Raw genomic sequence first — 25,426 nt, forward strand, 5'->3', positions numbered from 1 at the left:
ACTCTGGATCCCCCTCCCTGCTCATACTCCTCCACCTTTCAGCAGCCTTCGATACCATTGACCACCATATCCTCTTAAGCCATCTGCACACCGACGTTGGTCTCCATCACTCCACACCGGACTAGTTCACCTCCTACCTTGCTGACAGGACAGAGTATTTCAGCTTGGGATCTTCCGAAATGTTATAAAGTAACCAAACACAGCATTTATTTCCTGCATGACTAACTACAACAAAACGCCTGTTTTTTATTGCTGTTTTTTAACGTCCGCTGCACTTTATTTCTTTAATGACGAGGAAGTCGTTCATGAACCGCAACACAGCTCCTTCAGTGACCCGGAGAACGTGTTCTTTCGTGTTTCTGCTGTTGTTTATACACATAGTTTTTCTTCTTTTCTTGGTTTCCAACTCAAACACATTACTTTCTCCTCGTGGCCAGTTTTCTTGGCTGAACTGACACTTCTGCGCGATATTCGGACTTTCCACCTTGAACGCGGACGAGTCAGTCATGACGTCATCGTCGGTGCAACGCTGCGCGGGTCTGAGACTCTGCATGACACTCCGACTTCAGGCGGATTTTTCTCGGTGCATTGAAGGTGTAAATACGTTTCATCATGTAAAAGTCGTCCCCCCCCCTGCAGCTTTTCCCGCTCTGGAGCTCCTTAATGTCTCCAACAGCTGGAAACAGCTGGAAACAGCAGGAAACAGCTGGAAACAGCTGGGAACAGCTGGAAACTCTAGAGGGATAAACACCTTACCCTCAGCTGGTGGACAGAATCCTCTTGAGAGCCGGAACAGACCCGTTTCCTGCCCTGATTAAACCCTTTACAGTCGCTCACAGCAACTGAACAGCTTCACTGGGAGTGTAAAATAAACTAACCTTTGTTTCCCGAAGGAAATGCTCCATCTGACCCTTGAACGCAGACTGACACTATCTAGATCTGTTTCCACATAAGCTCCTCCCTTCACTTTCTCCTGGTTTTACCTCCTAATTTATTCCTGCTGGATGTGGATGAACTCAGCAAAAAAATCATTGGAATGGCCGAATGAAGAAATGTGACAGCGAGCTAAAAAACAACGATATAATCAAAGTTTGTTCCTTTAGTTTATAATTAGCGGCGACCCTGGAAACCACCCGGGGTCATAAATGAGCCGTAAAAGGGTTGGTCCGGGTGAGAAACAGCACACAGCTACGTTTACAGGAAATCACATGGGTCGTTATCAGAGTGGAAGGTAATTGCATGAAGGAGGTACCAAAGATAAAACTCTGACCCTTGACCACCAAATCAGGACGATCCGTTCACGTCTAAATCCACACACTCAAGTAGTGATGTTTGATACCTCCGATTTCCTTTCCGATCCGATATTGAGTAAAATGTGCCTGATAAATCTATTACAGATAGTTTTAGAATGAAAGACATTAGATTCACTTATTTAGCTATTTATTTTAAAAGGGAGCGGCCTCATTCACAATATAGATGACATATCACAACCGAAAAACCAGTGTTTGAAAAATGTGTTGCCATCACTAAAAAAAGATCCTTAATAAAAATAATAAAACCATTAAAATAAATAAGAGAATAATAAACAAAAATAAGAACTACTATAAAAATGAAAAAAGTACCAGCAGCGTGTCATTTAGACTAAATCTGAATAGTTAAGTTACTTTCCACCTGTTAACAATAAACATTACCACAAATGACTGAAGTATCAAAAATATCGCTATTTTCATTTGGAGCATTTAATACAAAAGGATAAAGTAGTATTAGGATCAAACTTGGCTCAGCTGGCGGTCCCGGTTCGTCTGGTTCATCATCTCCAGAACTCCGGGTCAGGTATTTGCAGAGAACCGGGACCGGTTCTGTTTTAGTTTAGTTCCTGTGGAGCTGCTGCTCCATGACGCCCTCTGGTGGAGAAACGGCACAAGCCATCCTCAAGTCCCAACAGAACCCAGTAAAACCAACGGAAACCCCGACACCAGCAGTAAAACCAACGGAAACCCCGACACCAGCAGTCAGGTGGAGTCAACGGAACCCCCCCCCCCTCTATAATGATGTACGTTTCTATTGCTGCATCCAGATTCATTCTTATTTGAAAATGTCTCCGTCTCACCAGTCTTGCTATTGCCGTTAGTCTTAATAACGTAAGCGGTTCGTTCCTCTAGACCAGCAGAGAGTTGGTGATACCTTGGTACCGCTTTTTCTAGACCGGAGCCAATTGTCATATATATATATATATATATATATATATATATATATATATATATATATATATATATATATATATATATATATATGATTGATTTATTTCTCTGAGACTCTATGATTGTTGAGAGTTCATCAGAGCAACAGCTTGGTGGAGGAAACTGTCCTTGTGTCCTGGACCGGTACAGGTTCTGGTCCAGGCCCTGGGTGTGAGGGGTCTGGTCCTGGTCCTGGTCCTGGGTGTGAGGGGTCTGCAGAGATGCTACCTGCCCAGTTCCTGGTCCTGGACTGGTCCAGGTCCTGGATAAATGGGAGGTTTGTCCCAATTATCCTCTCTGCAGACCTTGTCCGTATCAGTCTGTTCTGTCTAGTTTGGTGGATCCAAAGCAGACAGTGATGGACGTGCAGAGAACAGACGGCATGATGGAGAGTAGGAGATCAGCAGCTGATAGGAGGTTCAACTTCCTGTAGAAGGTGATCAGCAGCTGATAGAAGGTTCAACTTCCTGTAGAAGGAGATCAGCAGTTGCTGTGGCAGGTTAAACTTCCTGAGTTGACGCAGGAAGTTTAACCTCTGCTGAGCTTCTTCCGGAGTTAATGTGGGTGGACCACTTCAGGACCACTTCAGGTCCACTTCAGGACCACTTCAGGACCACTTCAGGTCCACTTCAGGACCACTTCAGGACCACTTCAGGTCCACTTCAGGTCCACTTCAGGACCACTTCAGGTCCACTTCAGGTCCACTTCAGGACCACTTCAGGTCCACTTCAGGTCCTCTTCAGGACCACTTTAGGTCCACTTCAGGACCACTTCAGGTCCACTTCAGGTCCACTTCAGGTCCACTTCAGGTCCACTTCAGGACCACTTCAGGTCCACTTCAGGTCCACTTCAGGACCACTTCAGGTCCACTTCAGGTCCTCTTCAGGACCACTTCAGGACCACTTCAGGACCACTTCAGGTCCACTTCAGGTCCACTTCAGGACCACTTCAGGTCCACTTCAGGTCCACTTCAGGTCCACTTCAGGTCCACTTCAGGTCCAGGTCCACTTCAGGTCCACTTCAGGTCCAGGTCCACTTCAGGTCCTCTTCAGGTCCACTTCAGGTCCACTTCAGGTCCACTTCAGGTCCAGGTCCACTTCAGGACCACTTCAGGTCCAGGTCCACTTCAGGTCCACTTCAGGTCCACTTCGGGTACTCGTCCCCCTCCCGGATTGGTCCAGGTCCTGGTGCAGGTCCAGGTCCTGGTGCAGGTCCAGGTCCAGGTCACATCAGCATAATGACTGTCCTCAAATGGCCAGATGTAACTTACAAATGTAACTAAATATAATCGAATGTAGTGTAAAATAAATGTAACTACTCCTTAATGTTAAACAACTCATTATTTATTATAACTTATTCAAGTGACAATTACAGTTGCATAAAAAACATATGACATATGTTTGCTTGTTGCTCTAACATAAATAAATTGAGTCAGCTTATGAAAACCCACATAACTCCATTAATGAAGGATCAAACTGTCCAAGTGAATAAAGAAAAAATAACAAAACTGAGCTGCAAAGAGCATGTATGGCATTTTACATTTTACATAAAAAGGCTGCCCAGCCTTGCCTCCAACTGATTTCTTGATAACAACAATTTGTCTGCATACACACATAAGACCTGCAAACATTAAATAAGTAAGTGACTCAGTTCACAACTATATTGGTCAAGTTTTTATGTTAGTCTTTGATGAGGAAATGCTGCCTGAGAGAGAGTACCAACATATGTCGCTGTCTTTAATATATCCTGTCCTTTATTTTGTTCATTATTGTTAGTTTGTTGTTCATGTGTGTGCGAGTGTGTGTGCGAGTGTGACAGACGTGCATGGGACAATTGTGAAATACGGAATAAACTGCGTTCCGTATTGGTTCAATATGGAAGGCAACTTTTAATTCCCAATTACGTAACAATTCTGTATTTCAAGGGACGGGTGGCGAGCCTACGCGGGCCACGTAAAATGACATGGTGGGACACATCTGGCCCGCGGGCCTTGAGTTTGACACATGTGGCATAGAGCATCACTGGGATCTGGAAGTCAACCTGCAGCAGAAGTTGTCTGAAACATCCAATCAAGGTTTTAGAGAGACACAGCAGGTATTGTGTCTACGTGGGTGGTGGTAGGTCTCTTTAAAACTCTGGTTCTTTGGTGGCTCTGCTCTTCTTCCTAACTGGAGTTAGTCATGGTTGATCAGTGCTCCTGCTCTTAGAGACGGAAGAAAATGCAGGATGAGAATAATTAATTTCCAGGCACATGAGACATGCGAAGGTGAGCAGTCATGATGTCAGGGAAAGTAACTCTTTAATAATAGTTTCTCCAGTATCACAAGCTACTTACCTCCATTTGTCCCTTAGCTTATACATCAACTTCTTGTTGTATAAGCTGCATGTTTGCAGGTTTATTCAGTTCAACATGTGTTGTCATCCATTGCATTACAACATTCTCTTAGAAAGAGACCATAGACTTGGAGAGGTTTGTAAATCACAATTGTCATTGTCATTTGAATGTACAGAACTCTCTCTTTGTACCCACTCCTGACTGGATCAAAACTTTCTCAAGAACCCCTGGCAGTGACGGTCAGCCAACGACTGTTCACTGACGAGCAACAACAATCACCTCAATATTCATGAGGGCTGTTAAAATGTGATGAGAGTTCAGTCTGCTTTCTACTGCTTAGATAATGTTATGGACCAACAGGAAGCACTTACTACACTGAGAAACATTGTCAGTGTTTGTGTTGGGCCAATGATAATGCCCAAGTCTGACTTGTGTTTCAACCAAAAAATACAACCAAAAAAAAAAAAAACTGTTAATCCTGCCATTAGAATGTGTGTAAGTACAAAAGAATTTGGATTTATCAAACGTGCGGACGCTGGTCGTACGCACATCAGTGCTGATAAATCCCACCTGTTCTTAACTGCCGTGCTCGTGCATGGTTACCGTCATTTGCATTCAGAAACGCCTCCAATTGACCATATATGGAGCAACAACAGCTCCCGCTTGGAGGTTTTCAAACTTTATTGAACAAAATTCTGTATGGTTTACAACAAAAGGCAAATGAAACAAAATAATCAATTATCTACAGATATTCAACATTGCATTTATGTATGTGATATTTACCTAGTAAAATAATGATGTTGACCATGTTTGATATATTTGTTGGAAGATTATCCATATAAATTAAGATTTGGTTGGAGTCAAAAGCTCCTGCTTGGAGGTGCAAACACCAACAGAGCTGTTCTGCAGAATAAATTAGTCGTGCGTTCAGGCCACCGGGCAACAACGTTTGACAGAGACATAGTTGCATCGCAGATTATTTGTGCATTGGTTTAATGAAATCCTTTCATGTCCACGTAACTGAATTCATTATGTGATGGTGCTTTTATGGCGATGTGGGTGCAATATATAGCTCCAATTATGTTTGGGAATCCGGCGATGGCATGAAATCCTCGTTTCATTTTGACTTGGTGATGTGTTTATGGAAACTGGGTGTAAATTGGGGCCAGAGAAATTATTGCATCCAACACTGCCGGCATGATTCTGCTTAGTGTCGGCTGCGAAATGCCGCATATGTCTCCAATCCCTCTCTGAAATGTTCCGGTGGACAAACATCCCAGGGTGGACAGGAGCTGGATGTGCATTGGGATGCGTTTTGTCTCTCGCTCCAACATACAGTAGGTTGTAAATCACGGCATAGATCCATCAGAATGTTTTTGGGGAAGCAGTTCCTGCTGAGAAGCCGCTCTGTCTCTCACTGAATAGATCTGAGCAGGCTCTTCTGCGGAGCGCGTATTTGTGGAGCGCACGGTTCTAAGTAAGCCATGGTACTTGTATTTTCTTTTCAGGTCGTCCTGCCAAAGCTGTCTTTTATAGCTTGTCACACCAATTATTCAAAATGTCTAAATTACTAATGGAGAATTTTTATTAATTGGAGGAAACGGGGAACATGTGTGAAGTTTGAGATCGCTGAACACTGTGACTCTTTTACTGGGTTCTATTTGTAGTTTCACTGTTCTACCACTAGGTTTTGTGTGTAATCATGGTCGGAGCTGTGCTTACATTTACAAGCGTTTCTGCGCACAGTTACATGTTGATAAATTCCATACTTTGCGTGGGAATGGGAACTTTACGCACATATCTGTGCGTACGAACGGTTGATAAATGAGGCCCCTGGATTTCCTTTGTACATGTGACATTGAGTACTTTCTCTAAAAAAACTTACACATTTAACAAAAGTTTCCATGAAGTAGAAAGTAAATTAGCTGAAAAAGCTGAAATAAATGTGTGTTTGTTTGAATCAGAAACATTAGTCTGAGGTTTGTTCCTGTACTTATCTCACAGCTAATAGTGGACAGTATCTGTGCCTCTCACGCAGAAGAAGGGTTCGATTCCCCGACGGGGAGTGTACCTGTTTTGGATATGCGTGACTGATACATATGAACAATGGTCAATAAGATAAAAATGACTTTTCCACACATCATAGGCACTTGTGCTTTTCTTGCTAAAAACGCTGTCATTGATGAAGTTCTTCTAAGACAAAACCGTGCTGTAAATCTTCCAGGGGATGATATGCTCTGTTCACTGATAGGTCCTGATCCACAAGTCCAGCCTGGTAGAACCAGACAAGGACCTTTTTCATGCGAGACAAACACAATAACCACTAAACTACAGAAAATGTGCAGCAGGTTATTGATCATCATTCAATTTATATTTCTATTCCCCCTTGATCTTATAAAAAAACATCTAGACAGGTATGAGGCATATAAAAATGGCGGTTAAAACACTTGTAGAAATGGTCTTCATGGCTGTTCTGCTTCAACATTTGGCTTCAACATTTTGTTTTATTTTAATGATTACTGTTATTGACGTCCAGAACCATCATCCTTGGTGATTTCATTAATGACAGCACCTGCTTCTGATGATGTGACAGGGAGTTTTTGTTTGCCAGATATGTGTTTTGTGGCTCTGTTGTGCCACAGAGGGGGTGCTGGTTCAGTTATCGAAGAGTTATTAATGATTGTCGAAGGAGTAGTGAGGGACCGTCGGCGCGCCACATAAAAATAAGCAAACAGCACTGCAGATGATCACGCCGGCAGCTCTGGGAAAAAAACAGGCGTGATTTCTAACCGCCGGTACCTTATCGTCCTACGGTTTTCCACTCAGGAGCCAGTGTCTACGGTTGAAACCAGAGGTGTCTTCAGTATTCACATTCATTACTCAGGTAGAAGTATAGATACTAGTTTAAAAATACTCCTGTAGAAGTTGAAGTATCAACTCAAGTTTTTTACTCAAGTAAAGTATAAAAGTACTGGTTTCAAAACTACTTAAAGTATAAAAGTAAAAGTAATGTAAGGGGGAAAAAAGCCATTAAGGACAAAAGCCATTGTAAATGAATGCATCTTAGTATAATGCAAATATATTAAAGAAGCATATATGTGTACTATTGAGCATTAACATGTGTTTCAGAGAGCAGGAGATATGATGACTAGTTGCCTATAAGTATTGTAATGGTGCAAAAAGTCAAACTTCAGAGGCATGTTATCATTTATCCTAACCTTTATTGGAATGTACATCCAAGTTTAGTTGCAGGAATCTGAGGGAACGGATGTAAGAACAAAACTGGACAAGAACATCTGAAACAACCACAACCAAATTCACTCTATCCGGATGGAGCAATTTAACTGGATAGTTTTTATTAAAGGCCCAAATGAAATAGAGTAACGAGGCTGTTTTTAAAATGTAAGGAGTAAAAAGTACAGATAATTGCGTGAAAATGTAAGGAGTAAAAGTAAAAAGTCGTCTGAAAAATAATTACTCCAGTAAAGTATAGATAACCAAAATTTCTACTTAAAGCAGCACAACGTAACTTTCAGCTTTTGTTGAGTTTGGCGGCTCCTTTGGATCAAAGCGGTAGTGCTTTACCAGAAAGAACTACATTTCCCATGAGCACCAGCGCGTACTGCCGGAAAACTCCTGTCCCCGTCGCTGCATTTGTTTTGATATTGAATGAAATAAGACGGGACGGACTTTCAAAACCACGTTTCTGTTTTCAGCGGTCGTTTTCAGGATGATTAGCGAAGAGGTAATGTATCTATTTTTGGCTGACCCGTTTAATTCAGTTGTATTAGTATTATTAGGGCCCGAGCACCTTCAGTGCGAAGGCCCTATTGTATCTGTAGGAATTCTTCGTATTATTTTTCTGACGAAAGGAGGGCCTTTTTGCCCCCCTAAACGTGCCCAAAAAGTCACCAAATTTTGCAGGCAAGTCAGGCCTGGTGAAAAATTTGATATTTAATGGTTTGCATTGATGGGCGTGGCAAAATGGCTCAACAGCGCCCCCTTGAAAACTTTGTGCCTCAAGCCCCACGATACGGTTTGACGTACATGCACGAAAATCGGTACACACCTGTATCATGGCCGAACTTAAAGAAAAGTCTCTTGGCGCCATGGCCGAAACCGAACAGGATGTCGGCCATTTTTAATTAATCGTGTTCTTTTGTCGAAATTTATGCCATTCCTTTGGCAGTTAATACGGCCCGAACCGTAACGTGCACCCAGGTGTGTTATACATCAAAATGTGCGTCTCCATCCTGCGACACCACGTATTACTTTTCTCTTTCAAAAGCGTTACCGTGGCGACGCTAGACGCCAAAAAGCGCGCCCACCCATCATCTGATTGGTTCAGACAGAAAAAACTTTGTTCCTCAAGCCCCACAATACGGTTTGACGTACATGAACGGAAATCGCTACACACCTGTATCATGTCGCAACTTTAAGAAAAGTCTCTTGGCGCTATGGCCGAAACTGAACAGGAAGTTGGCCATTTTGAACATTCTGAATTAATCGAGTAATTTTGGAGCAATTTATGCCATTCCTTCGGCAATTAATACGGCCCGAACCGTATCGTGAACCCAGGTGTGTTATACATCAAAATGTGCGTCTCCATCCTGTGACTACGCGCATTACTTTTCTCTTTCAAAAGTGTTACCGTGGCGACGCTAGACGCCAAAAAGCGGACCCCCCCATCATCTGATTGGTCCATATTTGATAGTTCTCCAAAAGTCACCAGATTTTGCACGCAAGCCAGGCCTGGCGAAAAATTTGATATTTAATGGTTTACATTAATGGGCGTGGCAAAATGGCTCAACAGCGCCCCCTTGAAAACTTTGTGCCTCAAGCCCCACGATACGGTTTGACGTACATGCACAAAAATCGGTACACACCTGTATCATGTCGCAACTTAAAGAAAAGTCTCTTGGTGCCATGGCCGTAACCAAACAGGAAGTCAGCCATTTTGAATTAATTGTCTAATTTTGGCGCAATTTATGCCATTCCTTCGGCAATTAATACAGCCCGAACCGTAACGTGCACCCAGGTGTGTTATACATCAAAATGTGCGTCTCCATCCTGCGACTACGCGCATTACTTTTCTCTTTCAAAAGTGTTACCGTGGCGACACCAGACGCCAAAAAGCGCTCCTCCCATTCATCCGATTGGTCCATATTTGATAGTTCTCCAAAAGTCACCAGATTTTGCACGCAAGCCAGGCTTGGTGATAAATATGATATTTCATGGTTTGTATGAATGGGCGTGGCCTTACAGCTCAACAGCGCCCCCTAGAATACTTTTCTCTGCCATAACTTTTGAAAGGTTTGACATAAAGAGTCGTGGGTGGTGTCATGGGACTCTGTAATGAGTCCTTGACCTCCATTGGCCTGAATTAGCCCCGCCCCTTCTTCTGATTGGTTGTCCCTTTTTTCTGCTATAACTTTTGAATGGTTTGACATAGGAAGTCGTGGGTGATGTCATTTCTGATATGCTTATGGGGGGCGGTGGCCGTGAGTGCGAGGGCCCGTTCATCGCTGCTTGCAGCTTTAATTATAATTATTATTCTGGTAAACAAACTAAACAATATAATGTGACGATGTTGAAAATCACTAAGTTCAACTTGGTTTTATGAAGTTGTTTCAGCGCTCTGCACCTCACCCCGCCCCCCTGTCCTGTTTCAGTGAGATAATGAGACCCAAATTACAAACGCTTTGGTTTTGTTCTACTGCACCTTTTTCCTGTCACGTTTTTTAGAGGAACTCATCATAAATTAGTAGTCCAACATACTTACTGACAAAATAAAAAAAATACTTTATAACCTGTGAATAACTGAATGTTTTGCAGATCAGCCCTGCACAATTTTACAGTTCTCAGGAAAAATAGTAGAAATGTTCTATACATTTTCTTTGCATTGCATTATTTCCTCTAGTGCTGTAATTCTATTCAATTGTATTATTATTTTATAAAGCTTCCTCATTGCGAATTACACAATTTTTATGATCACTTTTATAATTCTATGTTTCTCTTGTTGATATTGTGAGTAATTTTAGAATTACCAAAACCCAAGACGAATCCCCTGTATGTGAAAACATTCTAATTTTGATTCTTATTGATCATAGAACTCTACATTTACATTTGTATCATAACAATTCTGTCTCTTGTTTTATCAGGAATCTGCTGTTCCTGAGAACACCTCTACCTCTGCATCATCAGAGTTTGAACCCCCACAAAGACAGAACCAACACGCAGCATATATATCATATATATATCCTATATATACATATCGCCAGTTTGTGCTCTGCCAGCATGGTGTTATTAATTATTATTATTAAATAAGAGACACCATTCCAGACCCAATGGGACAGTACAGTGGTTTCAGGGCTCGCTATCTTCTGTAGAATGGAACCTTTATGAGGATTACTGCAAATATTTTGATATTGTTTTTTTTTGTTCCATTTTTTCCTGTACAGTTGTTTTTGTGTGTTTAAAATAAAGACATTTGTGCAAAACAAGACAGACTTTTATTTACACACCTTTCAGAAAATAGAAAAATTCTTGAACTTTGTTGTTTGCATAGTGACAGCAGTTATCCCGTACATTATTATAAACAATAAGTAATCTGTATCACAGTAGCAGTAATGAACAACTGTATGACAGGATAAATGACTGTGAATAAAGTAAACAAGTGTAAATATAGTAGTAAAACAATTAACTAAAAATAATGAACTGATAATAAAAACTGAACTATGAAACAGTGTAAGAAGTTACTGTAAATAAATACAATGACTATAGTAGCAGTAGCATCTTGTGTCCATCCATGTTTGGTGCTGGGAGAGTCCGCGTGAGATTCACTGCTGGAGTAGGAGAACCTTCCCTGATGATTCACTGCTGGAGTAGGAGAACCTTCCCTGATGATTCACTGCTGGAGTAGGAGAACCTTCCCTGATGATTCACTGCTGGAGTAGGAGAACCTTCCCTGATGATTCACTGCTGGAGTAGGAGAACCTTCCCTGATTCACTGCTGGAGTAGGAGAACCTTCCCTGATGATTCACTGCTGGAGTGTAGGAGAACCTTCCCTGATGATTCCCTGCTGGAGTGTAGGAGAACCTTCCCTGATGATTCACTGCAGGAGTAGGAGAACCTTCCCTGCATGAGGATGTGATTCTGGAAGTTTTCCAGATCTGATGTAGTCCTGCAGAGTGTGAGAATAAAGATACAAAAACATTATGTCTTTCTGATAATTACTGACCTATAAATCATTCAACAAATTTTGTTGATCACAAGTTTGAATTTTTTTCGTTGTTGAAGTCACTGTAATTACGCAGACAGTAAAAGCAATTAATGTATAGAAAAATGAGAGAAATGTATATATTTATACACTCACAAGATAAAACTACACATTATAAACACCATATAAGGTTTATTTTACTACCCTTGTTATTATTTTAATATAATTCCAACAAAGTAGATTTATTGTATATGCTTATATGGTGTTTATATTGTATTCTTTTTATCTGGGAGTGTATACTTTGCCTATATATTTCATTTTTCTGGCTATATTTTACTATATCTACAAATGTGTTGCTTTTACCATCATTGTATAAGTATCTGTATATCAGTACTGGAGTTGAGGGGGGATGAGGGGAGATGAGGGGGATGGCATCCCCCCTGAAATAAAAACGGCCAAAATCATCCCCCCTGTAAAACTGCCATCCCTCCTTTCCATCCCGTCATTTCATCAATGAATGTGGTTTTACTGCTATTTCAACATTTAGAGTCATCACCAGAAAAATAACACCAGAAAAATTACTTATTTGACCATTTTCATCTGTTTCAAGTTCATTTTCACTTGAAATAAGTAGAAAAATCTGCCATTGAGACAAGATTTATCTTCTTATTACAAGCAAAAAAATCTTGTTCCACTGGCAGATTTTTCTACTTATTTCAAGTGAAAATCTACTTGAAACTGGTGAAAATTGTTGTTTTTTCCAGTGATGAGTCTTGTTTTAAGTCTAATGAGGTTTTTTTTTACTAAAATGAGACATTTTAACTAGAAATAAGACAAATATTCTTGTTAAGATTTAGAGTTTTTGCAGTGATCCATTTTACTTATCCTGTGAAGGACAGAGACATATTGATAAGTTCAGAAAAGTGTTTTTTATTGTTGTGTTTTGATGTATTTGATGTAAGCCCAGTGGATATTTAAAGCTTACAGAAGGCTGCATTTAACTGCTGCTATGTCATTCCTGCAGTATTTCTGCAGGTGTTTGATATATTTGCTACAGTAGCAACACTTACAGCAGCTGTAGTAGTTTCAGGATCATTGTTTTTGTAAAACACTGACATAGGTGTTGACAAAAGTGCAGACCTGGAGGTGATGAACGTCTTACATCCTTCAATCTCTCGTCCAAGACGACGGCTACAAGGGCTTGTAGCGAGTGAATGTTTATTCTCCACCGGGCATTTAGCTTGTTACTCTCCCGCTTTCTTTTTTTCCGCCTCCTCCGCTCCGTTAAAACTTTTATTTTCTTCGTTTTTTTTCTACTTCAGCCATGATACCAGCTCCTCGTTCAGCTCACCACCAGCTTCTGCTGATGTCTGCGCTCCAAGCCCCGGCCATTTTCATCTGGACTACGAATGGGGAAGGAGGGGGAAGTGACGTATGCCGTAAAGCAGTCAAAGCGGTAAAAATGTGTAGTTTTGTAGTGTGGCAGGGTTCCTACCATGCTCCTCAAAGTTACATAGTGCCAGTGAAGGCGATACAGACCCCTCAGACCATGACAGAGGTTCATTGAACGTGTTGGAAGTTGATGTTCCATCACAATGATGATGATGAAATATTAGATTAAGCTGGAAAAGTTACATAGTGCTGGTTTAAGTTAGGTAACAAAGTATTTGTACTTCGTTACTCGACACCTCTGCAAACTACTGGAGACTCCTGCATCAGTCATTAAACAAATAAATACGGTTTTATTCATTTTATCTGGAAAAATTCAGATGCAGAAACTGAGCTGAAATAGTTCAAGCGAGTGTCAAAATGATGCCGTCGCTATCCGTGGTGCTGAACTGCTCTGACTTTGTGTTGTTTTAGGATTAGTGACTGTGTAAGTTTTTAATGGTCTGAAGTTCTCTCCAACTCTGTGACGCCCTGTTGTCTAGTGAAGTCTTCAGTCGGGTCATTTAACTGTATATTCATGTAACTCGGAGGTCTTTTCACTGTCTTCTTTAATTCCACTGTTTCACTCACATCTTTGTTTCATCTCTGTCCTCCGTGTGTTTTTCTCCACAACATCTGGTTCTCTGTTCGGGCTCAGCAAGCTGCACTTCTGGATGGATATTTGGAGGAAAACTGGGAACTATTTTGTTTGGCAAATAAATGTCACTTTTATGTCCAATATGTTATAATATAAAGGAGAATAATTATAAAGTAATCATATAAATATTACTAATGTAATAACACAATTTGAATGATTACATGTTTAAACTATTATATGAATGATATTCCGATATTTTAAACATGTATGTTTACTCTGTAAACTGAGTTTTAGTAGCCTAAACATTGATTGAACATAAATAGCTGGTGCGTGTGTGTTCATTGCTCCTAACTGTTTATTTCCATCAGAAAGTCCCTGGTTGTAGCTCTGCTGTAGAATCTCTGCTGATAATTATTCATAAGTTTGCAGTGTCAGAACCACATCTCTCATGTTTAGAACAAAGTTTAGAAACATGTGGAAACCAAACATCCATCCGTTCCACGGACTCGCTGCTTCGGATCACGTGGTTCAGTCAAACAGCGACATCTGCTGCTGATTGGACGGACTTGGTGACGTCACAGCCGCAGCCGTGTTCTTTGGCCGTTATTGGAATAAATGTTGTTAAAACCTCCCCATGTGGAAGAAGGAGCTTTTAATAACCCATGACACGGAAAGAATGTTGTTTTTAATCCAAGATTCATTTCTGATATTTAATACTCTGGTTATTCCAGATGAAATGATGATGTTTATAAATCAGACGCCAGCACAGTTATGTCTGTTTATGAACATTTGATAACTGGATGGTTTATTAACCGCTAAACCACGTTTTAGGAGAAAATACAATTTGTTGGAAAACTACATTTGGAATCAAGTGTCATAATCGAATTTTACTTAGATTTTATTTTAATTAGTTCAGATAATAATAGTAGCGGAGAAGTGAAAATGGATGAGCATGTGAAAGTTGTCGGTCCAGTGAATGAGGAATTTACATTTCTAAACCGCCCCGAGACAGTGTCAGAATCAAGAATAAAACAATAATAATGAGATGAAAATCTAATTTATGATCAAACGTCAACAATCCAGTAAATAATAGTATTTACAGGTGAAAAATATCAAATAAAAACACAATAAACCAAACCAACCAAACCAAAAAAACTAAACAAACGGTGATCATCATCATCATCGTCATCATCATCATCATCATCATCATCATCATCATCACCATCATCATCATCATCATCATCATCATCATCATCATAATAATACATTTTATTTATAAGGTGCCTTTCTAGGCACTCAAGGTCGCCGTACACAACATGTTAAAATAATAGCAGAATACATTTAAAAACAAACATCAAAAGCATTAAAAAACAGCAGAGGTAAGAACATTAAAAGAGATGAATTGTTAAATGGGATAGGCAGTCTTGAACAGATGAGTTTTGAGTTGTGATTTGAAATTAGGGAATTAATCAATGTTCCTGAGTTGGGGTGGTAATGAGTTCCAGAGACGAGGAGCAGAGCGGCTGAATGCTCTGCTCCCCATGGTGGTGACACGGGCGGAGGGGGCAGACAGTTGTAGGGAGGAAGAGGATCTCAGAGCTCGGGAGGGAGTGTGGACGTGGAGGAGATCAGACAGATATGGGGGGGCGAGGTTGTGGATGGCCTTGAATGCAAACAGGAGGACCTTGAACTGGATACGGAACTGAACCGGGAGCCAGTGGAGCTGTTGGAGGACAGGACTGATGTGATGGATGGAGGGGGTCCGAGTTATGATGCGGGCAGCTGAATTCTGGACCAGTTGGAGTTTATGGAGGGATTTGTGAGGGAGGCCGAAGAGGAGAGAGTTGCAGTAGTCCAGGCGGGAAGTGACGAGGCTGTGAACAAGGATGGCGGCAGTGTGGGGGGTAAGGGAGGGGCGGAGGCGATTGATGTTACGTAGATGGAAGTAGACAGACCGGGTAATGTTATTGATGTGAGATTGAAAAGATAGTGTGCTGTCCAGGATGACACCCAGGCTCTTAGCTTGGAGGGAGGGTGAAACAGTGGAGTTGTCTATAGTGAGAGAAAAACTGTCGGTTTTGGATAAGGTGGATGTGGTGCCAATGAGGAGAACCTCTGTTTTATTGCTGTTTAATTTAAGGAAGTTTTGGGTGAACCAGGTTTTTATTTCAGAAATGCAGTCAGTAAGGGAGGTGGGCGGGAGAGAGGATGAGGGTTTGGTGGTGAGGTAGAGCTGGGTGTCATCAGCATAGCAATGGAAGTGGATGTTGAATTTGCGGAAGATATTGCCGAGGGGAAGGAGGTAGATGATGAAGAGTAGGGGCCCCAGGACAGAGCCCTGGGGCACACCAGAAGTGACGGAGGAGGGGATGGATTTCAGGGACTTGAGTTGAATGAACTGAGTGCGGCCAGAGAGGTACGATGTAAACCAGTCCAGTGGAGTGTGGGTGATGCCGATGGAGGATAACCTGTTGAGGAGGGTGGTGTGACGGATGGTGTCGAAGGCCGCACTCAGGTCAAGGAGGATGAAGATGGTGAGGAGTCCAGAATCAGCTGCCATGAGAAGGTCGTTGGTGATTTTGATGAGTGCTGTTTTGGTGCTGTGAAGTGGGCGGAAACCGGACTGGAACTGTTCATACAGGTTGTTATGGGACAGGTGAGAATGGAGTTGGGAAGCAACGGTTTTTTCGAGAATTTTGGAGATGAAAGGTAGATTGGATATTGGACGGAAGTTGTTGAAGTTGGAGGGGTCGGCACCAGGTTTTTTCAGGATTGGAGTAATGGCAGCAGTTTTAAAGGATGCGGGGACAGTTCCAGTGGTGAGAGAGGAGTGGATGATGGCAGAGATCAGGGGAACCAAGGAGGGGGAGCAGGCTTTAACAAGATGTGTGGGCAGGGGGTCCAGTTGGCAGGTGGATGGCTTGGATTTCTGTATGAGTTCTGTGATTTCTGAGAAAGTGGGGAGATGGAAGGAGGAGAATGGGTGTGTGGACGGATGAAAGTTGGCTCAGGAGCTGGGTAGGGAGATTGATCTGAGGTGCTCATGGATGATCTTGATTTTTTCATTGAAAAATGACATGATGGAGTTGCAGAAGGAGGTTGTGTGGAGGTGGGAGGGGAGAGAATCCTGGGGTTGGGTCATATTGTTGAGTAGGGAGAAGAGTGACTTGGAGTTTCCTTTGTTGGCAGTGATTATGGCGGAGTAGTAGTGGGTTTTGGTGCTGACAATGGCGTCCTTATAGCATAGTATGTGATTATTGTACATTTCCTTGTGGATAGTGAGACCAGTTTTTTTTTTTTTTTTTATTGATCTTTTTATAAGAAACAACATACAATTAAAACATGGAAACATGTAGTCAAACAGACGCATTATACATTGTCTCCTTTTTTTTTTTTTTTTTAAAACACACAAAACCTAACTAAGGAACAGAGTCTCTGTAGCGTTAAATAATAAATAAACAGATGAGCAAGAAATGATCAAAGGAGGAAAGTAATGAATGAGCAAAAGTGCATACAAAAAACAAATGCAGTGGTAAATGCAGATGCCCATAACTGATATCCCATTAACTGGAAATAAATAAAACATAAAAAAACAAATTAAGGAGATGAAAAGAAAATTAAGGGAGGGGGGGGTCAGTCGGTGGGTAGAGTCTTCAACTCGGTAAAGTGGTCTATGAAGGATTGCCATTTGTGAACGAATTTAGCTGAGTTGCCTTTTACGGAGTATCTCACCTTCTCCAATTTAAGAAAAAACATAACATCACTAAGCCAAATAGAAATAGACGGGGACTTGGGGGATTTCCATGAAAGTAAGATACGACGTCTTGCTAAAAGGGATGTGAAAGCCAATACTTCTGACTGTGTGGGGCTGATATGTGAGGAGTCAACAGAGAGTCAGAATATTGCTAAGAGAGGGGCCATAACAACTTTTTTACCCAGAACTTTAGACATGATCACAGAATAATCACTCCAAAATTTCTGTAACCTAGGACAGGAGAAAAACATATGACTTAAATTGCAGGGAGAACCCTGGCATCTGTCGCATAGGTCTGCAACATTCGGATATATTTCCGATAATCGGGATTTTGATAGGTGGGCTCTATGCAGCACCTTAAATTGAATAAGTTCAAGTCTAGCGCAAGGCGTGCTTTATCCCACAGCTCCCCTGTGAAGTCAAGGCCCAACTCTCGTCCCCAACCCTCCCGAGCTTTATCTACAGAATGATCATCAAATGTCATACACAGTGCATATATCTTAGATATCAGAGACTTTTGACTGAGTTTCATAGTTAGAAGATCATCCCACGGTTGGTTCGCAGGAAGGGAAGGGAGGCATGGAAACAGAGCAGAGGTGCAGTGTCGAAGCTGGAAGTAGCGAAACAAATGGGAGGCAGGCAAATTGAACTTTGACCTCAGATCTGAAAATGTGGAAAAGATACCATCCTTATATAGATCCCTGAAGTGCTTAATGCCCCGGTTGTACCAAATCATAAAAGTGGTGTCTATTAGTGATGGAGGGAACGGATGATTCTTAGTAACAGGTGTATAGATGGATGGAGAAGCAAATTTAAAGTGGCGCCTAAACTGTGACCAAATCTTAAGGGAGGAAAGCACCACAGGGCTATTTGTAAACTTAGAGGGATTCAATGGTAAAGAGGAGGAGAGTAGGGCCGTTACAGAGGATGAAGAGAGTGACTGAGCCTCCAATCTGCACCATAATAACTCAGGAGACTGAAGCCAATAAATTAGTTTGTGAATATGCGCTAGTAAAGCATAAAGTTTGGTAGTGCTAGACCCCCATTAAATCTAAATTTTTGGAGAAGCGAATACCTCACTCTGGGTGTCTTACCGGCCCATAAAAAGTTGGAAACAATTTGGTCAAGTGATTTAAAAAAAAGATTTTGGTAGAAATAAAGGAGTGCATTGGAACAAAAAAAGAAATTTAGGCAATACAGTCATTTTCACTGTGTTAATTCTTCCTATCAGCGACAATAGTAGGGAGTTCCACCTCTGTAAGTCCGCCTTCACTCGAGTTACCAGTGAGGAAAAATTAGCGGTGAAAAGAGAGGGCAGAGTGCGGGTCACATTAATCCCTAAGTATCTAAAGCCCGACGGGCTGAGTTTAAAGGGGATATCAGATTGTTTGAGTTGTAAAGCAGAGGAGTTTATGGGGAAGCATTCACACTTGTTAAGATTGACCTTATAGCCGGAGAAGGATCCATAATTATTCAACAGAGATAATATTGGTGCAATGCTGGTTAAAGGGTCAGATACATCTAAAAGGAGGTCGTCTGCATAAAGTGACAATTTGAGTTCCACATTGGACCTAGAGACTCCGCGAAATAGAGGAAGAGTTCTTAAAGCAATTGAAAGTGGTTCGACGGATAGAGCGAATAGCAAAGGGGAGAGAGGGCAGCCCTGTCTCGTGCCACGTGATAATGTAAAATAAGTGGAGTAGTTGTCATTGGTGTGAATGCTGGCCTGAGGGGAAGTGTAAAGAAGTCTAATCCACGATATAAACCTGTGTCCAAATCCGAATTTATGAAGTGTTGCAAAAAGATAGTTAAATTCAACATGATCAAAAGCTTTTTCAGCATCAATCGCGATAACAACTTCAGGGAGTGGAGAAGAATCTTTAGAGAGAATCACATTAAGAAGTGTACGAACATTATAAAAGAGCTGGCGTCCCTTGATGAAACCATTCTGCTCCTCAGATATGATGCTAGGAAGGATCTTATCAAGACGAATTGCTAGTGCTTTGGCTAAAATTTTGACATCCACATTCAGTAAAGACAAGGGCCTGTAAGAAGTGCATGATTCAGGGTCCTTGTCCTTCTTCAAAAGGAGGGCAATGGACGCCTGCATTAAAGAGGGAGGCAATGAGCCATGATCAAGGGACTCATTGTACATTGAAAGTAAAAGGGGGGCTAATTTGTCTTTGAATTTTTTGAAAAACTCAGCTCCGAACCCATCGGGACCAGGGGCCTTGTTGCTTTGCGTAGCTTCAATGGCGGCAGCAATTTCTTGCAAGCTGAAAGGAGCATCGAGGCCATTAGCCACATCCAAATTAATAGTAGGGACAGTGATATTTTCAAGAAAGGAGGTCATTTCTGCTGTGTCAAGTGGAGATTCTGACTCATAGAGAGAGGAGTAGTATGACTTAAAAATTGTGTTGATGGCGATTGGATCGGTGGTAAGTGTGCCATTAGAATCTCTAATGCTGGGAATCAGTCTCGACGTTGCTTGCCTTTTTAATTGGTGAGCCAATAACCTGCTTGGTTTATCGCCGTGTTCATAATAGTTGGCATGAGCGCGTAATAGGAGCCGTTCAGAATCGGCTGTCGCTATAAGATCGAATTTTGACTGCAAATCAAGCCGTTGTTTCAGTAAACTCGGACTTGGGTTAACTGAGTTTAGTCTGTCTGTGTCCTGAATTTTAGATGTGAGCTCCTGTAATTTAGCCCTGCGGATTTTACTGGCGTATGCTGAATAAGAGATAATCTGTCCTCGCAAATATGCTTTGAGTGATTCCCATACTAGCGAAAAACTGGTAGAATCTGTTTTGTTTAATGCAATGAAATCATCTATTGAAGCAGATATAGAAACATTAAATGCATCATCGGATAAAAGCAATGTATTAAACCTCCAGGGAGTAGAAAAACGGGGGCGCTCAGACCATGTTATATTCAAAGTTAGAGGGGCGTGATCCGAAATAACAATTGGGTGGTATACGACAGAAGTAACTTTGGGGAGAAGAGAGCCATCAACAAAGAAATAGTCAATACGTGAATATGACTGATGTACTTGTGAAAAAAAAGAGAATTCCTTATCTCCAGGATGTGAGAACCTCCACGGATCAACAAGCCCGTTCTTGACTGTAAAATCGGTAATAGATTTTGACATAGAGGATTGAGTCAAAGTACGAGGATTCGAACGGTCCAAAGAAGGATTAATAACACAATTCAGATCACTGCCCAGTATTGTAATATGCGTAGAGAGAAAGGGAGGTTGCCAAACAGCCTATCCGTAAAATTGGGGTCATCAAAATTAGGGGCATATATATTCACCAACAATACAGGGTTACAGTATAGAGTGCCCGCAACAATAAGATATCTACCATTCTTATCGGATATTGTCCTGGAGACGGAGAAATTGACTCTTTTATTGATCAAAATTGCTACTCCTCTAGACCTAGAATCAAAATTTGAATGAAAAATATCACCCACCCAAGCTCGTTTGAGTCGTTTTGACTTTATTTCGCAAATGAGTTTCCTGAAGGAAAGCTATGTCAGTGTCCAAGCGTTTCAAATGTGAAAAAATCTTTGATCGCTTAATTGTTCATAGGCATTCTCTGAGAGAAAATAAGACCGACTCACCCACCACCAGAGGAGATATAAGGAAAAGAGGTAAAAGGGAAAACCAAAACAAACAAAACTCAGGAGTATATACATACCTACAGAGACAAAAAGCCAACATCCCATAACCCCCGCCCACCCACCCAACGCACATTAGATGATCCCATCCCCAAACGATGGAAACAGCCGTGCTGGCTTCAAAGGAAGCCATTCTCGAAAAGAGATGCTTTCGACTATAAAGCTAAATACAAAAACAAAAACAAAATTAGCTCCTGCAGAGTTAAAACCTTAAAAAAATAAATAAATAAATAAAATATGAGGCATATGAAACCAACAATCTGAGCCATTCTGACGATCGCTGTCTTGTCAGGGTAACAACAAACGTTAATTAAATTAAGGAGATCTTTGGCCTATAGAACAATGATATATACATATATGCACTCGCACACCCACACAGACACGCACACACATGCACACAATTTAAGCAAAGACATGGGTGTGTGCATATTTTCTAATCAAGGCATCATACCAGAGAAATGATTAGGCCTTCAATTTTAAACGGTGTTGTTCCCATTGATAGTTAGAAGAGAAAAAATTAAAAATAAAAATTACGACATAAAGTCCCATTTTCGGAATTGACTCACTCACTCACCCCGGGCCAGATTCCCGCATGGACAGCAAGCTGGATAAATCGTCCCAGAAAATTAGCTGGTAGTCACTTTTTTTATTTTCCTGATGAATGCCAGGGCTTCATCTGGCGACGTGAAGTCACGTTGCTGGCCATCATGGGTTACACGCAGCCGGGCGGGGTACAGCAATCCATACCGGACTCCTTCAATCTCCCGCAGCAGACGGCGCACGTCATTAAAGGCAGCGCGCGCACGCGCTGTCTTGGCGGTGTGGTCCGGGAACACGGAGATGGTCATACCCCGGACTTTTATCCGCTGCCGCTCTCTCGCCTTTCTCAGGATGTCAGCGCAGTCGGTGTAATAATGGAGCCTGGCCACTATTGCGCAGGGCCGCTCCCCGGGCTTCGGTCTCGGAAGACTTGGAAACGTCAACAGCCGGAAAAAAGACGGAAAAAAGACGCCAGGTGAGCGGTGAGCAGCGGCACCAGGTTGCGCCAGCGTTCACTCACAGCGTTCACTCACCAAGCGATGATCATCATCATCTTCATCATGGAGACTCTGAGGAACCAGAACCAGAGTCCAAGTCCAGGATCCAACAGAGACGGTTTCTCTGACCGGAGACTCTGGAGACTAAACTGGACACAGAGACACTGTCGAACCAAACCAGAATCCAAATCCAGCACAGAGAGGTCCAGTGAAGCTGGTGTTGAAGGTGTGGAGGTGGATCAGTCTGTCAGAGACGACTTCATAGAAGGACAGAGTTCCAGCAGGAACGTCCACGTACACTGCTGCTCTGCCAGAGTCTGGACATGGAGATGAGGAGGTGATGGATGTTTCTCTGTTATTGTGATAGACACGGTACCGACCACCTGGACAACAGTACAGCCTCGAGGAATGATCGTTTCCTCCAAACCTACAGTCATCAGAGTCTCCTTTCCTGCTGATTCTTCTGTAACTCACTGATACATAAACATGTCCGCTCCACTGGACCTCCCAGTAACAGCGACCCGTCAGAACTTCTCTACACAGAAGCTGAGGATAGAAATCAAACCTGTCTGGATGATCAGGATACGACTGAACCTCCCCCACACGTGTCATCTTCCTGTTGTCATCAGACAGTTTGATCTTGTTGTTGACTGTGTTTGTGTCGACGGTAAGTTGACAGGAATCTGATGGAGAGAACAAACAAGCAGCTGCAGTTATTATTGATCAGTTATTGATCACTGATGGACTCATGAAGGAGTGAAGATGGTTGAATAAAAACACACTTACACTTCCTCAGACCTGGTGTCAGCCATCGTTGTCCAGCAGGCTCCACCCTGGAAGGAGGAGGAGGAGGGTCAATTCAATTCAATTCAATTCAACTTTTCAATTCAACTTTATTTATATAGCATCTAATACAACAGATGTTGTCTCTAGAGGCTTTTCAGAGATCCAGAACATGAACATAAACATAAACATAAACCCCCGAGCAATTATTACATAAACAGACCGGCTCAGTCTCTCTCAGAGGAAGCAGAGATGTCACAGCTTTTTCTCAACATTTCAACTTTTTTCTCGAAATGGTACTTCAACATTCATTTTGACATTTCAACATTTTTCTCTACATTTCGACTTTTTCCTCGAAGTGCATAATGAAAAGAACATTTTCCTCCTCTAAAATATTATTTCTATTTTTCTCCTGCCTGGCCCTGATACTCTTCCGTATTGTGGTCATGTGACGATAACGATAATTTAATATATAATGTAATATTGTACAGGAATAAAAACCAGACTAAAATGTAGATTACAAAATAAAAACTACGGTGAGACAGTAGACGCTGGGACGTACCCTGGGATAAATTATGATTAAATCTCGTCGTCAACGAATCTTTATCACCGCAGGAAAACGAGACGAGACGAAAATGCTGGTCATGTGACGATAATGATAATTAAATATATAATGCAAAATCGTAGAGGAATAACAACCAGACTAAAATGTAGATTACAAAATAAAAACTCTGCTAAAATGTGTCTTCATTTTCGTTGTCCAAAACGAGACTAGGGCTGAAACAATTCCTCGAATAATTTGAGTAATTCGATTACAAAACATGATTGAGGAATTTTTTCTGCCTCGAGGAATCGTTTAATTTTGCAGCTCAAACCAGGTATTTCCCCCGGACTACGTTTAATGCAACACAACACGCTGACGCCGCGCACGTAAAGGAATAAGAAAGAGGAGGATATGTTTGGTTTAAACCAAAAGAAAAGGCAGAAAATGTCAAAAGTGTGGGTGATTTCCAGCTGGACACCAAGGCAACACTGTTGCTGTTTCACTGTAAGACAGAGCTGATACACAACAGTACGTCCTCAATGCTGCAGCTTCTCCACCAACACCCTGTTACTCCCAGAGGGAGGACCGTCTCCCAGACACGATCAAACAAAGTTAACGTAGCACTAATTAATGAGATTAACGTTACGGTACCTTGCTAACATAACGTTAGCCCTGTGGAGGGCTGGGTTTCTGTTAATTATTACGACTGTCGATGTGTCTAACACATTTAATCTGTAAAAACACAGAGCTGTAGAGAGATGAGGGTGAAAAATAAAAACGTAATAAAGTTAACTGTGTAGTTTTAAGTTTTATCTCTGTATTCATTGATGGATAAAACATCAAGTAGCGCTGGTGGCTAATGTGCTCCAATACAGCAGGGCTCAGAATTTTATTTTAACACAAAACACAAAATCTTATCAAGACTTTAACTTAAAACTCAAATAGAACTTAAAATTTGCTTGACACAAATGAAAGTTCAATTGAAACACGTGGGAAAAACACCTAACCTTTTAAATGATGTGTGTTCCCATATGGAAAAGATATATATACATTTTATAAAGTTTTTGTCTCTTTTATCTGAAACTTGTAAGTTAGACATAAGACAGTTGTTGAGGAATTTATCAAACCAGTTCAGAAGTCCGCTTTGTGGTGAGAGATTTTATTCAGCCGGCGTTCAGCAGACCAACACAGACGCAGTGTCTCGGTCGGTGGGCTGACATTGAGTGATTTTGTAACAAGCTTTTTATACAAGAACAAACGGCAGGAATAACAAGTCAGTGAGAGACAGTCAAAGGTGTGATCTATCAACAGGAAATCCTTATATGGTTTTTGTCTCTGCGGGGGCTGGAAGTCCGATCCATTACCCTGGTGCCTGTCCTCAGCAGGGATGCAAAACGCAGGAACTTGTGTGAGACAATAGGCCACAGACGAAAATCACCCCATGGGGTGCACTAGTGTTCCAAGTATGTTTGAGGCAACTTCCAAGGTGTGATAGGAAGTTGAAGCTACTTAAAATGTGTTGAGTCCAGTTCAAAGCCCTGCAGGAGGTAGGACTGGGGCAACCTGCCCCTGCAGGGGGGCCAAGCTGTCACAATTCTTCATCAATTCACAATTTTTTTTTTTTTTCTTTTTGTTGAATTACAGTGGAGTAGTGATACATATTTTGCAAGTGAACCTTAAACATGTGATCAGAAGTCAAATAACAACAAGCCAACAAAACAAATTCAAATATCAAGTAACCAACGTGTCCTAACTGTTCTTTAAAGCAATCAAACAAACTAATCGTGACAGGTGTATGTAACGTTTTAG

The 25,426-nt window shown here is 41.6% G+C and overlaps 2 protein-coding genes across 3 annotated transcripts in view; both read right to left on the bottom strand.

The window, feature by feature from the left end:
- The window catches only part of LOC133420126 (interferon-induced very large GTPase 1-like), a 61,064-nt gene extending 60,164 nt beyond the window's left edge, over window positions 1-900 (bottom strand). The window contains exon 1 of the mRNA XM_061709709.1: window positions 757-900. The gene's annotated coding sequence lies outside the window, so the exon portion shown is untranslated. The remainder of the gene's footprint in view (window positions 1-756) is intronic.
- A 10,396-nt stretch (window positions 901-11,296) lies between these two features.
- The window catches only part of LOC133420133 (NLR family CARD domain-containing protein 3-like), a 40,604-nt gene continuing 26,474 nt past the window's right edge, over window positions 11,297-25,426 (bottom strand). The window contains exons 8-10 of one of the 2 annotated variants that reach the window (XM_061709722.1): window positions 23,077-23,123; window positions 22,856-22,973; window positions 11,297-11,759 (exon numbers count right to left, since the gene is read on the bottom strand). In XM_061709722.1, the coding sequence (XP_061565706.1) occupies window positions 11,582-11,759; window positions 22,856-22,973; window positions 23,077-23,123 (343 nt within the window). In that variant the 3' untranslated portion in view covers window positions 11,297-11,581. Of the gene's footprint in view, window positions 11,760-22,424; window positions 22,974-23,076; window positions 23,124-25,426 lie in introns of those variants that run through there. The other variant, XM_061709721.1, reaches the window with a different exon arrangement.

Source organism: Cololabis saira, chromosome 20 (assembly GCF_033807715.1).
Source record: "Cololabis saira isolate AMF1-May2022 chromosome 20, fColSai1.1, whole genome shotgun sequence".
Lineage (NCBI taxonomy): Eukaryota > Metazoa > Chordata > Actinopteri > Beloniformes > Belonidae > Cololabis > Cololabis saira.